Source organism: Melampsora larici-populina (genome assembly GCF_000204055.1).
Source record: "Melampsora larici-populina 98AG31 unplaced genomic scaffold MELLAscaffold_34, whole genome shotgun sequence".
In the NCBI taxonomy this organism is placed as follows: Eukaryota; Fungi; Basidiomycota; class Pucciniomycetes; order Pucciniales; family Melampsoraceae; genus Melampsora; species Melampsora laricis-populina.
Window position 1 is genome coordinate 182,569 of NW_006768798.1, and position 17,864 is coordinate 200,432.

The 17,864-nt window shown below is 38.8% G+C and overlaps 7 protein-coding genes across 7 annotated transcripts; 5 read left to right on the forward strand and 2 right to left on the reverse strand.

The window, feature by feature from the left end:
• Positions 1-956: 956 nt before the first annotated feature.
• Positions 957-2,938, forward strand: MELLADRAFT_117263 (uncharacterized protein; the record flags this gene model as incomplete). Its single annotated transcript, XM_007412958.1, has 5 exons — positions 957-1,275; positions 1,353-1,411; positions 1,494-1,561; positions 1,642-2,200; positions 2,289-2,938. 5 exons carry the CDS (start codon positions 1,198-1,200, stop codon positions 2,725-2,727), a joined length of 1,203 nt encoding a protein of 400 aa, XP_007413020.1.
• A 2,496-nt stretch (positions 2,939-5,434) lies between these two features.
• On the reverse strand, positions 5,435-5,746 carry MELLADRAFT_89953 (uncharacterized protein; the record flags this gene model as incomplete). Its single annotated transcript, XM_007413099.1, has 2 exons — positions 5,435-5,496; positions 5,581-5,746. The coding sequence occupies 2 exons, from the start codon at positions 5,744-5,746 to the stop codon at positions 5,435-5,437; spliced, it is 228 nt and encodes a 75-aa protein (XP_007413161.1).
• A 318-nt stretch (positions 5,747-6,064) lies between these two features.
• On the forward strand, positions 6,065-6,676 carry MELLADRAFT_109067 (uncharacterized protein; the record flags this gene model as incomplete). Its single annotated transcript, XM_007412959.1, has 3 exons — positions 6,065-6,139; positions 6,260-6,403; positions 6,518-6,676. 3 exons carry the CDS (start codon positions 6,065-6,067, stop codon positions 6,674-6,676), a joined length of 378 nt encoding a protein of 125 aa, XP_007413021.1.
• Positions 6,677-7,204: 528 nt separating this feature from the next.
• Positions 7,205-7,934, reverse strand: MELLADRAFT_44485 (uncharacterized protein; the record flags this gene model as incomplete). Its single annotated transcript, XM_007413098.1, has 4 exons — positions 7,205-7,340; positions 7,430-7,460; positions 7,533-7,548; positions 7,625-7,934. Coding segments are annotated over 4 exons (493 nt in total), but the record flags the coding sequence as incomplete, so codon positions are not given.
• Positions 7,935-9,609: 1,675 nt separating this feature from the next.
• On the forward strand, positions 9,610-11,584 carry MELLADRAFT_109069 (uncharacterized protein; the record flags this gene model as incomplete). Its single annotated transcript, XM_007412960.1, has 10 exons — positions 9,610-9,746; positions 9,836-9,907; positions 9,989-10,084; positions 10,149-10,307; positions 10,397-10,471; positions 10,537-10,647; positions 10,730-10,750; positions 10,834-10,908; positions 10,975-11,064; positions 11,242-11,584. 10 exons carry the CDS (start codon positions 9,610-9,612, stop codon positions 11,582-11,584), a joined length of 1,179 nt encoding a protein of 392 aa, XP_007413022.1.
• A 694-nt stretch (positions 11,585-12,278) lies between these two features.
• On the forward strand, positions 12,279-14,955 carry MELLADRAFT_109070 (uncharacterized protein; the record flags this gene model as incomplete). Its single annotated transcript, XM_007412961.1, has 10 exons — positions 12,279-12,331; positions 12,732-12,818; positions 13,074-13,145; positions 13,217-13,315; positions 13,388-13,501; positions 13,585-13,659; positions 13,725-13,802; positions 14,140-14,229; positions 14,405-14,674; positions 14,850-14,955. 10 exons carry the CDS (start codon positions 12,279-12,281, stop codon positions 14,953-14,955), a joined length of 1,044 nt encoding a protein of 347 aa, XP_007413023.1.
• A 690-nt stretch (positions 14,956-15,645) lies between these two features.
• Positions 15,646-17,483, forward strand: MELLADRAFT_89958 (uncharacterized protein; the record flags this gene model as incomplete). The annotated part of the gene is made up of 11 exons (XM_007412962.1): positions 15,646-15,818; positions 15,873-15,944; positions 16,026-16,118; positions 16,192-16,314; positions 16,402-16,476; positions 16,559-16,623; positions 16,708-16,723; positions 16,772-16,891; positions 16,968-17,057; positions 17,151-17,162; positions 17,231-17,483. 11 exons carry the CDS (start codon positions 15,646-15,648, stop codon positions 17,481-17,483), a joined length of 1,092 nt encoding a protein of 363 aa, XP_007413024.1.
• Positions 17,484-17,864: the final 381 nt, after the last annotated feature.

Consider the following 17,864-nt stretch of genomic DNA (forward strand, 5'->3'; position numbering starts at 1 on the left):
ATCCGATACCAAACTTAAACTTTCTTAGAAAGCCCATTTCTTTTCATCAGCCAATCACATCGTTGTACAACAACATGGGTCATGATACAACCAATAGATTACAGTCGAGATGTTTGTGACCTTATCAATAATCTTATCACAAGTTTAAGGTGGCTCTTCAAGTTTGTCTTGAGTGAAAGTCCAACCTGATCAATATTCAAAATGGCCAAAGCTGACCTCTCTATCAAGTTTCGTAAGTGATGTCCTCTTCTTCGATCACTTCCCCAATCAAGCCACATACTTGGATCTTTCCTTGTGTCAATGTAGCTCATCGACCCACAAGGTGGAGAGCTTGTTTTCTAGAACGCAAGATATAAGAATTGAGATTTCTCACTGAAGTAGTAATACTAGCGCTGGGACAAAATTGATGAAGAATTTGGTGCTTTGGTCATTTGTGATAAATCATTTGTTTTATAGTGATTTTTCCAGTTTTTTGTCAAGTTGTCTTATTTGTTTGAGCCGATTCTTATCGCGCATGTTCTTCGTGTTCTTTCATTTTCTATTTCCAGAAATCATCTAAATCTCGTTTTTTTAAACACTCCAGCAGTTTATGATGATGGTTCTTCTTTTGCGTGTATATACAATAGCCAAAGTGACCGCTTTTGATCACGTAGTTTGATTTTATTAAACTTTTAGATGTTTGGTTTGAGAATCAATCCGGTTCTCCATGTGATGTTAAACTATTTTCATATTTGAGGTGTGACCACAGGTTCAAACTGAAGTTCAAAGTGAGGTTTTGTTCCGATGACCTCATTGCGATTTGTGAAATGTACCACCTTAAGAGCATAGTTATGTACTTAAGGCTGAAAAGATTCGAGAGTGTTCTTAAACTTTCGGTGGTAATAATTCGTTATAAGGATCTCGATTGTGCTTCTGTACGGTAGAAGCTACTAGAGAATTCGAGAAAACTTGTTGACCAAATCAGGAATCCAAAAAAAACATAAAAGAACTCTTTCAGATCCGATCGTACATATTCAATTCGATATATATCCTTCATAAAGAAAAATAAGAAATTTATATTAAAGCGTTTGGTTTGATTTACTCACTATTTCATCAAAAACGGATAAATCATCTCGTAAACGATTTAAATCAAATCATCAACATCGATCTAAGAAATTTAAAAACTCATCTCACAATTCATCATCATCAACATCATCTATGGGAAAAGATTATTATGAAGTGTTGGGCGTTTCAAGAGATGTAGATGAAAACGCATTGAAATCTGCATACAAAAAAGTCAGTGCTTTTTTCCTTTCCTTCCTGATCCAGCTGAGAGTCTTGGAATTGATGACGGTTTTTGGTTTTGGTTGTAGGCTGCACTCAAACATCATCCTGATCGAAATCCTAATAATCCAGAAGCTGCTAGTAAAAAGTCAGTTAGATCTTCATCTGGGTTTTGAACATTCATCTTGACTTTTTTTTGTTGAATTCTTTGATTTTCGCTCGATCTTCAGGTTCAAGGAAGCTGCTGAGGCATTTGAAGTCTTGAGCGATAAAAATAAAAGGGCAGTTTATGATCAATGTAAGTTTTGATTGATGATCTGATTCTTTCCACACATTCGAGTTGTGATGGATTGATTGATTTATGTTTTGTTTATCCAGTCGGTGAAGAAGGTTTGAAAGGTGGTGGTGGTGGTCCACCACCTGGATTCAATGGTGGTATGGGAGGTGGTGGTATGGGAGGTTTCCCTGGTGGTGGATTCTCGTTTTCATCAAGCTCAGGAGCTGGCGGATTTCAACCTATGGACCCCAATGATCTCTTCTCTAAGGTTTTCGCGGGTAGTGGTGGTGGTGGATTCGGAGGTCTTGAATCGTTACTTGGTGGTGGTGGTATGGGGGGTATGGGTGGCATGGGTGGCATGGGTGGTAATGGTGCTCAATCTCGTCGAGGTGGTAATCCATTTGGTGGTGGTATGGGTGATGATATGTTTGGTTCGATGCCTGGCTCTTTCGGTTCTGGTCACGCCCATGGATCCAATGGTCATGCAAATGCACCACCTAACGATGATGGCCCGGAAGATGTCATCAAACCCATCTCAGTCTCACTTGAAGATCTGTATAAAGGTACAACGAAAAAACTTAAAGTCACACGAAAACTAAGAGATGGTCGAACAGTTGAAAAGACATGTGAAATCAACGTCAAGCCAGGATGGAAAGCAGGGTAAGTCTTGGATTGGCATAGCTTGCCTTACGAGTCAAACAAATGTACTCATCAGCATTGGTTTTGTCTTTGAATCTCTTTCTAACAGAACGAAGATTAAATTTCCGTCAATGGGAAATGAAGATCAATATGGACGTTCAGCAGCCATGGTGTTTGAAATCACTGAAAAGCCACACCCTCGATTCACACGAGAAGGAGATGATTTAATTTACACTTATACGATCCCACTTGTAGAAGCTTTAACCGGTTCTTCTACATCAGAAGCCACTTCATCAACACAAAGAACACTTAAACATTTAGATGATAGACAAATCGAATTTAAATTACCATTACCTAGTCAATCAGGTGGAATCCCAATCAAACCAGATCAAGAGATTCTTATCTCCAATGAAGGAATGCCGATCACTAGAAAAGGTTCAGTTAAACCAAAAGGAGATTTAAAGATTGAAATCAAAATCGAATTTCCAAATCGGATCACTGGTACTCAAGTTGATGCACTTAAACGTATACTAGGTGCTGCTAATTAAACACCATATATATATATATCTTCTCTACAAAACGTTTTGTTTTCTATTATGATTTTATATAAAATGTTGTATCTATGTTTTGTCATTTGATTGTGTTCAGTTTGGGAGTCATTCTGTTTTTTTCCTCTTTTTTTTTTCAAAGATTATACCAAATTTATTAGTGTGACTCTTTTTCTGAAATGAAATTGAAAGAAAAAAGAATATATATATTTAAATTTGATATATTGAATTGAGTGAGAAATTGACTAAAAGTAAGATACAGTTAAAGCCCTCTCAAGCCTTACCCCTTTGAAGCCTTAACCTGCCTTTAGCCATGTTTTTTAAGTCCTCTAAATTTGTTTAGAGTCCCATACATAGTTCCGCCTATTGTGGTAACCCATACCTAAAAACTGAAAAAAAACAATCTTTTCAATGTGAAGCCATAGAAAAATGGTCAGCAGGGAGGTATGAACCTGTATGAACCCTGCAAAACCTTGCTCCCTTGCCCCATTTATGAAGGTTCTCTGAAGCTTAAAGCATCAGAGTTTGTATTGGAGTTGTAAGAATTTTACTCTGAGATGTTGAACACTTAGGGGATACAAAGTAGAATCTGGGCAACTGCCTGGCCTTGTTCCCAGATTTTTTTTGGCTGTATGTTTGAGTCATGTGCCCATGGAATTTGCCCAGAAAATCCAAATTCACAGCCAAAATAATTCTGGTCACCAGGCCAGGCATGTGCCCAGATTTCACTTTGTAATACCTAAATCTATCAGAAGTGTTGACAAGACAAAGCTGAGATCAACAAAGAAGGTAATTACTAAACTCAACAGAACTGAATTGGACATGGGAAGCTTTTAAAGAAAGCTAACTATGGAGAAAGCAAAAAATTGTAGATAGTAAGGATAAGAGAGATGAAATTGTCTTAATGGATTTAGTGAAGTTCTCAGTAGCACAGTAAGAACAAGAAATGAAAAACCGGTAATGACTTGCTTTAGGGCACATTCACTTGAGCAATTTCTGGTGAGAAATCACATTCTGAAAAATTCAAAGTGTCTATTTGGTGGTACATGTTCCATTTTTGCATTGATTTTTTTTCATATTCTGATTTCTGATCATATATTCCTTAAGTGAACGTGCCCCTAAGAATTGAAGAAGTAAAAATATTACAATTGAAAACAGAGAGAGGTTTGTAAGAGAAAGACAATCACAAAGAAAAATTGGTTGATTAGATTACCAAACAGTTTATCAAGTCGACTGATTCTTCTCTTGGATCTCTTTTGATGAGACTTAGCAATATGTTGTAGCTTCGAGAGGGAGATGCAAGAGAAGCTTTAAGGGTGGTCTCGTGAATATAGTAGATTGCTAAGTGAGGAAAAGCAATATGCACAACGGGAGACAAGACTAGTATGAACTCTACATGTAACACGCGTGACAGGTCATAACACCACTCCCCCTTTTATGTCTCTTTAATCTCATCATTCATTTGAATCCCAACCTGTCCAACATTTATCCCAATCCAGTTTCCTACAACACAGCTACTTGAATTGATAATATTTTGTCTTCTTTTGTCTTGTTGGTTTTGACCATCACATAATGACTGTTTACACTGACAGGAAAAGCTCTACATGATGAGGAATTTGAGGAAGTGTTGGCAATTGAGATCATAGGAAAAGTGATCTTATGATCCATTGTATGGTTGCTTTTCCTATGGTCCTGTTCTCAATGCTCATATAATCAAACACTTTATTGATTTTCTTTTCACAAATTCTCACAAAACATGAAATTTCAGATTTTCAAGATCAAAATGCTTTTCCACATGTAGAAAAGCACTTGCACAGAGCACAATTTTTATAAATTAAGGCTAAGTAAACATGCTCTGGGTCCCTTAAATGAATCAATAGGTATGGATTTCTTAATCTAAAGAGATTGATGATCTAATGTCAGTCTACGCAGGAGACTGATATGATCACAAAGAAATCACAATACCTAAAGAGATTGATGATCTAATGTCAGTCTACGCAGGAGACTGATATGATCAAAAAGAAATCACAATCTGAAGTAAACAAAGATTGAGAAAACTAGTAATGAGTTCGATGAGAAAAGAACAACAAAGTGAGAACACACTGTTCTATCTATATGGATCACTCAAACACATTATGATGTCATGATGTTAGAAAGAGAAAAAGAGAAAACCTCAAGTATTATGCACAAGTCGTAATACGCGTCCTGCAACATAAAGAGACATTATTCCATAAGTCTCAATTCCCTACCTGCCTTCTTTCCTTTTTTGGTAGGCCTTGAAGGGGACTTAGTCAAGTTAGCTATCAATGTACACTCTTGTCTAGAGCTGTGAACTGGGATAAAGTTTTTCTTGGTTGGCTCGAATGAATCTCAATTTCATAACAAGAAAACCATTGGAGACATCCGAGCTCTCGCCTTGACGATCCAATGTCTATTGAGAAGTCTGCCGTAAAAAAAGTATAAGTCTCTCTGTCGGGGACTCGAACCCCGGTTGCCCGCGTGACAAGCGGGAGTACTGACCACTATACTAACAAAGACCATGAGAGATTAACCCAAAATGCGAGTATAGCCAGCATACCTTGTATACCATCATCGATCTAGCACTTTCATATATTCATTCCAACCACAACCTGAAGTGACAAATTGACGACCATCCTTCGAGGGAAATAAAACTGATCGTCACTTACAATCAGCTTATCATGATGACTTACATGACTGCAATGGTCTTGTTATCTACTGCTACCGCCTCGTCCAGTCTTCTTGCTTCAACTCGATCAATAAAGTACACTCAGGTAAAAGGATTAAATAACAAAGCTTCAATAAACAGCCAGATTCATGTAGTCAAAAGTATACGTTCTTCTTGAGCGGTCTGATTCCCTCCGTGACAAGTGTTTCTTCTTCGAACTTTATTTGAGGGAATTGTAGACTTGAGGATGCTGAAGGTTCTTTGAAGATATTGGTATCGTTTGTTTTGATATGATGTTCGACTTCTTGATTGACGAGATTGGTCAGAAATCATTCAGAAATTTCTGAATCCTCAAGGAGAACAAGATCGTTCATCAAAATCATGGTATAAGTCAGCGAGGCCAAGGGACCGCATTGTCGGTCTCAAGGCCCTGTCATGCAGCTACGCTAGAGTAGTAGCATATGGGATAGGATATGTTTATAGGAAGTGTTTAGGTTTCAGCTATCAAACTTTTTCAAAACTTTCTTCAACCAACTCTCATTCAACCATCTTCAACCATATCAATCGAGCAAGGACCCTTAGCCGCGAGCTCAAATTTCTTTGCAAACACAAAATATCAAAACTTCAACATCATCAAATCATATCCAAACTATGGCTACCAATAGTAAAGCATTTCCTTTAGCTGATGCTAACCTTACGAATCAAATCCTTGATCTTGTTCAACAAGTTAGTGTCTTTTCTATCCAATTCTTTCTTGAAAATCTAAAAGTTTCTAAATCAACAATCTCTCAAAAAAATGTTGGATTTCATTTTGACTGATTTGTTTTTTTTCGTCTTCTTTTTTAGGCTTCTCATTATAAACAATTAAGAAAAGGAGCCAACGAAGCTACTAAAACTTTAAATCGAGGGATTTGTGAATTCATTGTGCTTACTGCTGATACCGATCCAATTGAAATTCTCTTACATCTTCCATTATTATGTGAAGATAAAGTAAGCATATTTTTTTTCAAAACAAAACAAAATAAAAAAAGTTTTTTCTTTCCTTTTTCAATCATGAATGTTTTAATTAATCTTTTTGAACATTTCTTTTGTTTCTTTCTTTAGAATGTTCCATATGTATTTGTTCCATCCAAGACTGCTCTTGGTAGAGCTTGTGGTGTGACTCGAGCTGTGATTGCTTGCTCAGTAACGACCAACGAAGCTAAAGAATTACAACAACAGATCGAAAGTGTCAAGAGTCAAATCGAACGTTTGTTAATCTGATCAACTGACTTTTTGGGAGTTTGATGTAATCAATCCATCAAACTCAATGCCGAACCGGGAATGTTTTGTTGGGAGATTTCTTTGGGGCTTATCCATGGGATCAATTTGTTTACCTTGTGAAATTTCAATCATAGATCCATAGCCTAATGACTACAAAAAAGAAAGTTGGGAAATGATTTACAATCGTGAAGATGCGATGAGACTTTCCATCAAAAATTGAAATGTGCCCATCTATTCAAGTTAATCTAATGCTGAATATTGATCTCTCTATTTGGAGATCATTATTCATCCTCATAAAAACTCCGCTCAGACCCTTCATCCTCTTCTGGTGCTTCCTCTAATCCTTCAATACCATCCAATCCCCTCTCTTCTAATTGCTTGGCCTCCTTCTCAGCCTTAAGTCGCTCTTGTTTGGCTTTCATCCTTTCAATAATCTTTGCGGCTCTAGACACCAATAACAAATGATATAAATATGTGTCAAAATGCTGTTATAAGAATCGGATCACGAAATTGTCCAACTGACTTGTTAAAGATTCCACTCGTAGGAGCGCCACAAGCAAAACATTTAGGTGTCTTGGCAAATCGTTTGATAGCGCAGCCTGAACAGAAGTAATGTTGACATTTAGTCACGATCGGATCCGTAAAGGGTTGCCGACAGATCAAGCTAAGAAAATTTTACATCAGGATCCAACTTGACTTTTTGTTTGAGTCGCGTGTCTAATCTCACGAAGATCAAGTGAAGATTATACATACCAAGCAAATGGAACCTCTTCCTCCTCTTCTTCTTCTTGTTGATTACCTTTTCCTCGAGATCCAGCAAAAGCGTCATCGAGTTGCCAACCATGCATATAATCACTACGATCGTGTAAAAACTAAAAAGAAAAACCGACAGATCTATTAGGATCTTTGAAGGAATTTAACCATGAGAAAGAAGACGACATATCTTACTTTACATGTATCACCAAAACCACAAAACCCGGTATCTTTATAATCTTTACAAACATCAGGTTGATAATCTACAACAGTAATCGTTCTAACATTATCAGGTCCACCTTTGATTGGACCATACTTTGCAGAACCTTTTGGTAATTGATGTTTAAGTGATGAAGCACCATGATATAATCCATCATCTTCATCTGGTGGTAAATCATTTGATATGATAGGTTTTAATTGATTTGATAGTTTAAGTTCAGATGATAAGATTTCTTGTCTGGCTTGTTGTCGTGCTGATCCTTGGGCTTGATAAGCTACTCCACCTCTTTTTGAGATTTGTGTATCTTCATCTTCTTCGTCTTCGTCTTCTTCTTCTGAACTTTCATCGTCTTCTGTCTTGCGTCGTTTGTAAGATGATCCAGTGGTTTGTAATAATGGATTCAAGTTTCTTCTTTTACTTCTTTTACTTGATTTAACGATTTCTGGTTGTGGTATTGGTATTGATTTTGATGATTTTCCAAAACTACTGGATTTCTTGATGGTTTCTTCTTCCATGTTTTCTGAAATTCGTTGACGTGCATTGGTAGTTGTTTTCTTAGGTTTCTTTTTGAATAGAGGTGGATCTGTGCTTGTTTTCGTTGGATCTGATGGATGAGTTGACGAGGATGGTTCGTTTGACATGCTGGCTGGTGACTAGTTACTGGTTTTTGTCAAACTTCATTTCTCAAACTGATTGGTGTCCTTAGCTAGATGTCAGCTGAGCTATCACCTCCAATGACATCTCACCAGCACGACCAGGCTGCCATGATCCATCCCATGCGTGCCCCGAATCCGTGATATAGGTTTGCTTGAGAAAAGTGAAGGTGGTCCAAGTACGGCTCAGCATCACCTCATCACCGCCTCATGCTTGAACTAATAAATGCAACACACCAACAAAAGAACATCCGAAAATGAATGGCACGATGCACTCGACAATCCAGACATATTTCTGAAATACCACTTTTCGCTCTCTGTGGCCTTTCATGATGAGGGGATCCTTCAAGATAACTGACGATTCCTCAACTTCCTTTGATATCTGTTTCGAATGCTCAAATGTATTACTAATTTTTAGTCAACTTCACCTTCATCACATTGATGTTGATTGTTTTCAAGGGGACACATGCATAACAACTGTGCTTATCAGATCGGTAGCATTCTTCACAAACGCGCTAGTCAAGATTCAAGGTATTCGGCACTTTTTGGAAAACGAAACCTTTCTCATATCTTTAGTTTGAGTATCATTCAAGGCATTCGTAGTGTTGTCATGGCATACATGATACGATATCATTCAACATGGGGTAGTTGACCATGTGGGAGTCGTATATACAATTCACCCACAGTGGGGGTTGAGATTCTGGAGATATGAACCGTATGCACATGTATGCACCCCTACGAGTATGGCACTTTGGTATAAGCAGATCGAAATCCTATCCGAGTCGTGTGGGTTTAACCAACGCGCGCTCGAAAAGATCAATGTCTTTGTGACAAGTTAAACAAACGGTACAAGAACAATGAGACGAATTGATTGTATATCTCTTGAGTTTCAGAATAAAATCAATGGAAGAAGACAAAGTAGTCTACATGTCAAGAAAATTGTCTGGTGAACTGTCAACATGGTCATCGCTTCACTATAGCCGAGATTTCCTTTGTGGACCAGGTTATAAGATTCTTAATCGCAGGCTGCCAGTTTGGCAGTATCGATATACCACTCCAATTTAATCAAAAGTCACTCATTTTTCAAATACCCCCAAGAAAACCACGGGATGAATTCCTTCAAGCTTCGAAGGCAAAGTTGTCATTCATTTTTGCTCATCATCTTGATTTGTTGCTCTCTGTGTGCGAAACAAATCAATTCAGCTATAATTCCATTCAAGCAGTCAACCTCACTCGAACGTCGCCTGATTGATACTATCAAGAGTGCGGAGGACCTGTAAATCATCTCCTTGTATATTCGTACACAAATGGCTTGTGCTGACCATGCTATCCTTCTACCATGCTTCGTGTTGAATTGTGGAACGAGCAGTGGACCATTGAAGGTCCTCACGGATGAAAGGGTCGAAGAGCTCATCACTACAGGCCAAGGGCCAGGTAAAATTGAGTAGGGTCTACCTCATTAACCTTATCCCGATTCGTGCTCGGTCAATTTTCTCCTCCGCTGAACCAGTTCTTGTTTTTGATCTTTTACAGCACCTTTGATAGGCATATGAACGACATTGTCAAAAAACCCTCAACTCAAATTGACTTTCGGACTTGGATAATGTAGGTCTCAGGTGGAGTCAAGATAGTCTACTCATGCCCCCGAATCCAGAAGGTCTGATCTCTCCTGCAATCCTCTGGTAGCAAGCGTAATGGAGCTCAAGATGTAGAAATACGAGGCGATAGTAATTATGCCGAAAGAGACTTCATTGATCATCTTTTGGCTTGGCATAAAGACAAGTGCGTACTAAAAATTCAGACTGTTTGCATCGGTCAAGATTTAATCTGAAATCTCTTACTCAAGATGGATGAAAAAAGCGAACGAGAAGAAAAAATATCCTTCGGCCGAAAAGATTAAAAAAACACTTAACAAATATCCGTTCAGCTTGAGTGAGACAAGCAAGGTTGAACATATTCCCGAACCCTTCATTCCGTACGATTCATACCTCAAAAATATTCTAATGTAAGAATTGTTTGCAAAAAACATCAATATTTCTGAGCTTAAATTTGTCTATGAATTGTTTTGCTGATTTTTTTATCATTTTTCTTTAGGACTCCGGGTGAATTCATCGAACGTTATTTACCTCGACACGATGCTTACCGATCTCGATTTTGGGCTAGAATCCAGTAAGTCGATTTCTGTAAGCTTAAAATCTTTCAAACAGACCTTAATCAACTCTTGGAAATCATAGGCAAGAGTTTCCTGATTCGGAGTACAACTATGCTTCGGAATCCCTTGTACCGAAAGCATATTGGACTTCGGATATCTTTACCCGATATGAAAAGTTTGCTTTAGAGGAATTGTGAGTCAAAATCACGCAACGATCTCATTACGGTTCGAAATCAGCTTTTGAATCGATATATGTGATTTTTTTGAATGATTAGAAACCAGTGGACAGAGAAGATGTGAGTTTGAAGTGTTTTCCTCAAGTAGTGCTTACAATTCTGGAGCTAACACATTGTGGCATGGTTCTCGCTCTGTGATTAAGACCAAGATTTGATTTCATTGATCGATATGTGCCAGATATCAAAGGGCTTCGACTAGAATTTGAAGCTTATCTCAAGTGAGTCATTTTTTGTAGATAGTTTGTGACTTCACTATAGCCAACTTGGATTCATTTTCCGCGTAGCTCAATACCGAAATTCTTGAACCCTGAAACTCGGATGCGTGCTAAGGAATATATGCCTGCATACCTCGCGTGGGCAAAGAAAGTACACATGTAAGTTGTGTCCGCTCAATGTTGACCGTGTAAAACGTATTGATTCAAGCTCTACCCTCTGCAACACGCATTATTTTGATGCACATCTACTCTACTAGCTGGACGCCCTCGTCAGTATGGCTCATATCTATCCAATACATGACTAAATGGACGCTGATTTGATGTTTGGTGACACAGGCACACGGAAAGATTCTTTAGTTACGGGCAAGGTGAATACAGGCTCAAGGAACCGTTCATCAAGTATCTTTACAAGAAAGGTGCTACACGTGGTTTATCACCTCAAGATACTTATTTCCATGGTGATATTCATGCGGAATACTCAGCTTTTCTTTACGAAAGGAAACATGCCAATTTTGCTAAGAAGATGTTATATAAATTTCAAGAATGGAAATATAATCTTCATCTTGGTTGGACTGCTTTTAAAAATAGTTTTTCAAATTTGGATGGATGGGATAAATTCTTTTTAGGAATGGGTGCTGCTGAGTTAGGAGATATCTTTGTGAGACTTTTCGCCGGTTGATGGATATGATTTAAAAGATTTTAAATTAGTAATCAGTGATTCTTCAATCAGATCATCTCTTCTTGCGTATTGTATCAAGACATTGTCTTTCATTTAAACCCTCATTCTTTTTATACTCTCATCAAACGCATGTCTGTACCTTCTTTATACTTTTTATAATTGGATCACTGCAAGGTTTTGAAAGAAACCATAACCAGATATCATTCTTGTTTCTAGAAAAAAATCATGGCTCAAAAGGTGAAAAGTCTTGATTGGTTTGTTTGATTTATCAAGACCTAAATCTGACCATGTGATCGGGTCCCCAGGGACACCCAAAAATGCATCTTGTCCCTTGACAATCTGAGTGTCCTTTGCGCGCTTGCTCACCAACGAACCAACCACCGGGCGTATCCTTTGTGTGCGTAATTTCTGTATCGTCAGATTGATGGCTCTCAGTTGGCTATAACTTATTGGAATTACGATCTTTTTTAAATAATTTTTCCAATGTGAGACACGATCTCAGATTAAGAGATGGGGGTGATGGTAACAATGATAGCTATATACGAGTATGTAGTGGGCGACGTGGGGTTGGTTTTTTTATTCATTGCTTTAAGCGTCATTAGAGCCGTTAGGCTTTCAAAACTGCATCTCTTTCCAGCGGTATTTGTTCACCCGTGACATCTGATGGGTATGTATCGATCATTCTGGAGAAAGCATGGAATTTGGATATCAGTTGGTTCGATTTCTAGCGAAGATGATTGTAGTCATGTAAGTGACCAACGCGTGCTCGAGAAGTCCAAAGTCTTTGCGACAAGTGAGAAGAACAGTATGAGGATTGTCAAATCACTAGGTCATCACTGATTTCATTGCATGTCAAGTTTCAGAATGAAAGCAGAAGGAAGAAAAAGTAGTGTACCGGCAAAATGGTCGGCTCAACATGATCACGACCACACCTCAGCCGAGATTTCCTTCATGAATCCTGTTACATTTAACATTCTGAATCATAGATTCCACCCAGGCTGCATGTTTCAATCAAAAGTCATTCATTTCTAAAATAAACGTTCGATTGTCTCCAAAAACGACACGGGATGAATTCTTTCAAGCTTCGAACGGAAAGGTGTCATTGGGTTTTGCTCGTCATCTTGATTTATGGCTCTCTGTTCGCAAGACACCTCAATTCAGCGGTAATCCCATCCAAGCAGTCAAGCCGTCTCGTACGCCGCTTCATTGATGGTGTCAAGACTGCAGAAGAACTGTAAGTGATCTGTCTGTTCTACTTCCAATGGCTTGTCGGGCAGCTGACATGTGATGCTTCGATCATTTTTCGTGGTGAATTATGGGTTGAGCAGTGGACCGCTGGAGATTCTCACAGATGCAAAGTACCATGAGCTTATCGCTGGAGGCCTAAGGCCAGGTAAAATCGAGTACGGCCTACTTCATCAACATTTATCCTAACTGTGCTCTGAATCCATCCTCTACTGATTCAACTCTGGTCATCTTTTTCACTCAGGACCTTTGATACCCATATCACTAACATCGTTCAAGACCCTCTGCGTCAACTAGATTTTCGGCAATGGGTAACGTGCGTCCTACATGCAATTGACTCGGTATGCTCATGTTTCTGATTCATGGAGGACTGATTTATCCCCCTAGCAGTAATCGTCCCACACAGAATGGTGTGAAGATTGAAGACAACGGTTTATATGCCGAACGCAATTTCCTTGATCACCTCTATGCCTGGCATAAAGCAGAGTGGGTATAACAATCTAGCCTCTTTTCTTCTATCATATCGCAATCTGAGATTTCCTACTCGTGACTGTTTAGCAAAGGATATCTTTTGTCCGATCAGGTCGCCAAACTGCTTGAGCAATATCCGCTCAGCTCGGGCGCGAAAGTTGGTCACATTCCGGAAACTTCATACCTCAGAACCACTCTAATGTAAGTTTTTTATGAGAAACGTATGTTTGGATCTTGGATCAGCCTGGAAATTGTTTTTCTGAGACGTTTGAAATGCCTCCTAGGACTCCGGGCGACTTCATTCAACGTTATTTACCTCCAAACGATGAATACCGCAATCGATTTTGGGCTGGAATCCGGTGAGTCAATTCTTTTCAAATCAGGATATCTCGAACGGCGCTTATTCGATTCTTGAATAATCCAGACATGAGTTCTCGGGTTCGAGTACTTACTTGGCGTCGGACATCTTTCATCGATATGAAACGTTTGCTTTGAATGAAATGTCAGTCAAGTTCAACAGCGATCCTAATGTTATTCGAGATCAGTTGTTGACCGAATACGTGTGTCTATTCTTGAGCGCTTAGGGGGAAAATTCAAGACACTAAGTGAGTTTGAAGCGTTTTCTTCACATAGTCTTTACAACTCATCGTGATCCGGAGTTGACACCTTGTGGTATGGGTCCTGTTTTGTGATCAAGACTAAGATTCAACTTCCTCGATGATTACCTACCAGACATTCCCGGGGTTAAAGTAGAATTTGCAAAATATCTTGAGTATGGGAAAACGTTTCACATCGTTTACAAGTTGATTCCAGCTGACTGGGCTTCAAACTCCGCGCAGCCGCACGCAAGTACTGTGGCAACCTCGTAATTCGCTCCCTCTCAAAACATATATGACCGAATATCTCAAGTGGGCAAAGGAATACAATGTGTAAGTTGTGTCACCTACATGTTGACCGTAAAATATATTGATCTGGGCTTCATCTCCTGCAACATGAATCACTTTGATGCACACCCCCTTTGCCAGCTGGACGCCTTCGTCAGTGTGGCTCCTATCTATTCAACGCCTAGATAAATGAGCGCTAATTTGTAATTCTTTGAAACAGGGACACAGAGGAGTTCTTCAGACTGGGGAAAGGCGAATACAGGCTAAAAGATCCCTTCATCAAGTATCTTTACAAAAAAGCTAAAAAGCTTAATTACTCAAGAAGAGAAGCTTATTTCACTGGCGATATCCAATCGGAATTCAATAATTTTCTTCGCGAAAGAAACAATGTCAGTTTTGCTAAGAAGATCCTATATAAGTTTCAAGAATGGAAATATAATGTTGGTCTTGGTTGGACTGCTTTTAGAAAGCAGGTTTTCAATTTTAGATGGTTTTGATGAATCTTTTCATGAGATTCTGCCGTGGATATGGGAGGTCACATCGCTAAACTCTTGGTCGAATGCTAGGTATCTTGATCTAACAATTAGATACCTTATCCTTGTATATTGTCTCAAAATATAGTTTTTTCTTTCATTTAACCTCCCATTCTTTTCTTGCTCTCATAGGAAATATGTTTGTACCTTCTTTTTACTTTTCATGGTCAAAATGTTCGATGGTAATGGAATCCTCTTTTGTAATACGAGTCTTCCTTCTGAAAAAGATCATCCATGACAAGGTGAAAAAGCTTGAGTGGTCTTATAAAATGGGTTAAGATTCAAGACTGGACTATTTGAGTGCGGGCTTGTGATCCAGCTGTCAGATCAGTGACACTCAAAACAAACGTATCTCCTCCCTTCAAAATCAATGTTTTGACCGTCCTTGTGGGCGTATGTTTTGGCATTGTCAGATCTGCGGTTCGTTGTTATCACTTGTTGGAACGATCGACCTGTTTAATGTTTCAATCGTACTTATCTCCTTCCTCGATTGTCAGGATTTCAAACATGTATCTGCGAGAGCTTGTTGAACCCTCCGGTCAAACACTTTGATCTTCTCATATTATCATTTTTGACAGCAATTCGATCTCTTTGGGGGAAACCCTGTAAGATATTTCCTCATCTTGAGCAGTGTGCGCTACACAAGTTCTAATTTATACTTTACCCTTAGGCCGCCTGTTTGGCGTTACCAATAATCAGTCACTCATTTTTGGAAAAACTCACGATCATTCCCGAATAGGGCACGATATGAATACCTTCAAGCTTCAAAAGCAAAGCTGCCATGTGATTCTGCTCCTCATCTTGATTAGTTGGTCTCTATGTGAAGGACAAATCAATTCAGCGCGATCGGGTTCACTTGCACGTCGCATGATTGCTGATATCAAGAGTGCAGAAGAACTGTAAACCATCCCTTTGTATCTACTCGCAAATGGCTTGTTGGAGAGCTGACTATGTGCTCCTTCTACCATACCTCTTGATGGATTATGTGTCGGGAAGTGGACCACTGAAGACTTTCACGCATACAAAGTCAATCGAACACAAAAACCTAGGCATAAATACAGGTAAAATCGAGTGGGGCCTATTTCATCAACATTTATTCTGGTTCGTGCTATGTGAATCTGTCCTCCACTGATTTAATTCTTGTCCTGTTCACAGGACCCTTGACATCCACATGAACAGTAACATCAAGGATGATGAAGATCAAAAGAATTTTCGGGACTGGCTACAGTAAGTCATGCATGGAGTTGACAGGGTATGCTCATGTTTTTGACTGGTGAGGCTCTGACACTTCTTCTAACCCCCACACAGCACTCGGAATGTAGAGTACGGCGTGAAGTTAGAAGACAACGGTAAGTATGCCGAAATTGACTTTCTCGAGCAATTCTTGGCTTGGAAAACACAGTGCGTAAAAGCTACAACTTTCCTATCTACGGTAGCACGATGTGAAATGTACTTGTCTCCATGATTTCTTTAGGGGACAAGATCTTTGGCCCGAAGATATAAAAAAGTTACTTCTCAAATATCCGTTGAGAATTGGAGGAGAAGTCAAGTTGGATCTAAAAATCCCGCAAGATTCGTACCTCAGAACTACTCTAATGTAAGAGTGAGGAAGAGATATCAAAGTTTTGCTGAGCTTAGACTAGCCTGTAAGTTTTTTTGCTAAAACTTTTGAAATTTCTTCTAGGACTCCGGGTGAATTCATCGAACGTTTTTTACCTCGAGACGATCAATACCGCTCTCGATTTTGGGACAACCTCTAGTGAGTTAATTTTTATTGTAAAAACACAATTTCAGACAATCTCTTAAAAGCGCTCAATTAAATTTGGAAAAGTGAATTTAAGCATTCGGAGCGATACTGGGCGCGGGTTTTCTTCAAGAGATACCAAAAGTTTGCTTTGCGGGAAGTGTGAGTCAAAATCAACAATGATCATATCCTTATTCCGAATCAGCTTTCGAAATGTTTTATCTGATCATCTCTGAAAGATCAGAGATAATCAAGGGAAAATGTGAGTCTAAATCTTTCTCCTCATGCAGCCCTTACAATTCACCATAAGTGTGAAGCTCACACTGTGTGGCATGGGTCCTATTCTGTTAATAAGGTTCAGATACGATTTCATAAATCGATACTTACCAGACATCTTTGGGGTTCAATCAGAATTTAATTATCATCTTGAGTAAGGGAAAATGTTTTGAATTGGTTGTGAGTTCATTCTAGCTGACTGCCTTCGATCCTCTTCAATCTTTGCGTAGCCGAACGCCAGGACTTTCGAACGCTCAAGATCTCCTCCCCGCCAAGATATATATGACCCAATATCTCAAGTGGGCACGGGAGGACCATATGTAAGTGGTGTCTATCTCTTGGTCGCCATGTCAAATGTATTGAATTACATATCTGGGAACACAAATTAATTCCATGCCCGTGTACTCCACCAGCTGGAGGCCTGTGTCAGTAAAGATTCCATTTATTCGACACCTGGCGTGACCCACACTGACTAGATAATCTGATGAAACAGGGATACAGCATCGTTCTTTCGTTCCGAACTTGGTGACCCCCATTTGGAAAAACCTTTCATTGAATATCTTTATAAATTAGCTGCCAGATCAGGATTAAAAAGGAAACATGCATATTTCCAAGATGGAATTTATGGACAATATGCCATATTTTTACAACAAAGAAAGAAAGCAAATTTTGCAAAGAAGATTTTATATAAATTTCAAGAATGGATATATAAATTCAGATATTTTCTCTCTAATTTATTTGGATAGGGCATGTTCTTTTTATGCGCTACCACTGCGGATATTACACTTCACATTTCACACTGAACTTAAGAATATTGGATATATCTCAAAACTCTTCAAATCAATGCAGAATTTTTGAATATAGTGTTGAAGATGACCTGCCACTTCTTAAACTTATTGATGATTAGTGATTGTGATGTTTCAATTAGATATCTTCTTCTTGTATATTGCCTCAAAACATATCCCTGTCTTTCATTGAACCCCTCATTCTTTTGCTTCTCTCATAGAACACATGTTGTTACCTTCTTTTTTTCTTTCTGTAATACAATTGTTTCAAGAGCTTGAGATCATCTTTCCAAATATGATTGTTTCCTTTGGAAAGACCAGTGCTCGAAAAGTGGATTACGT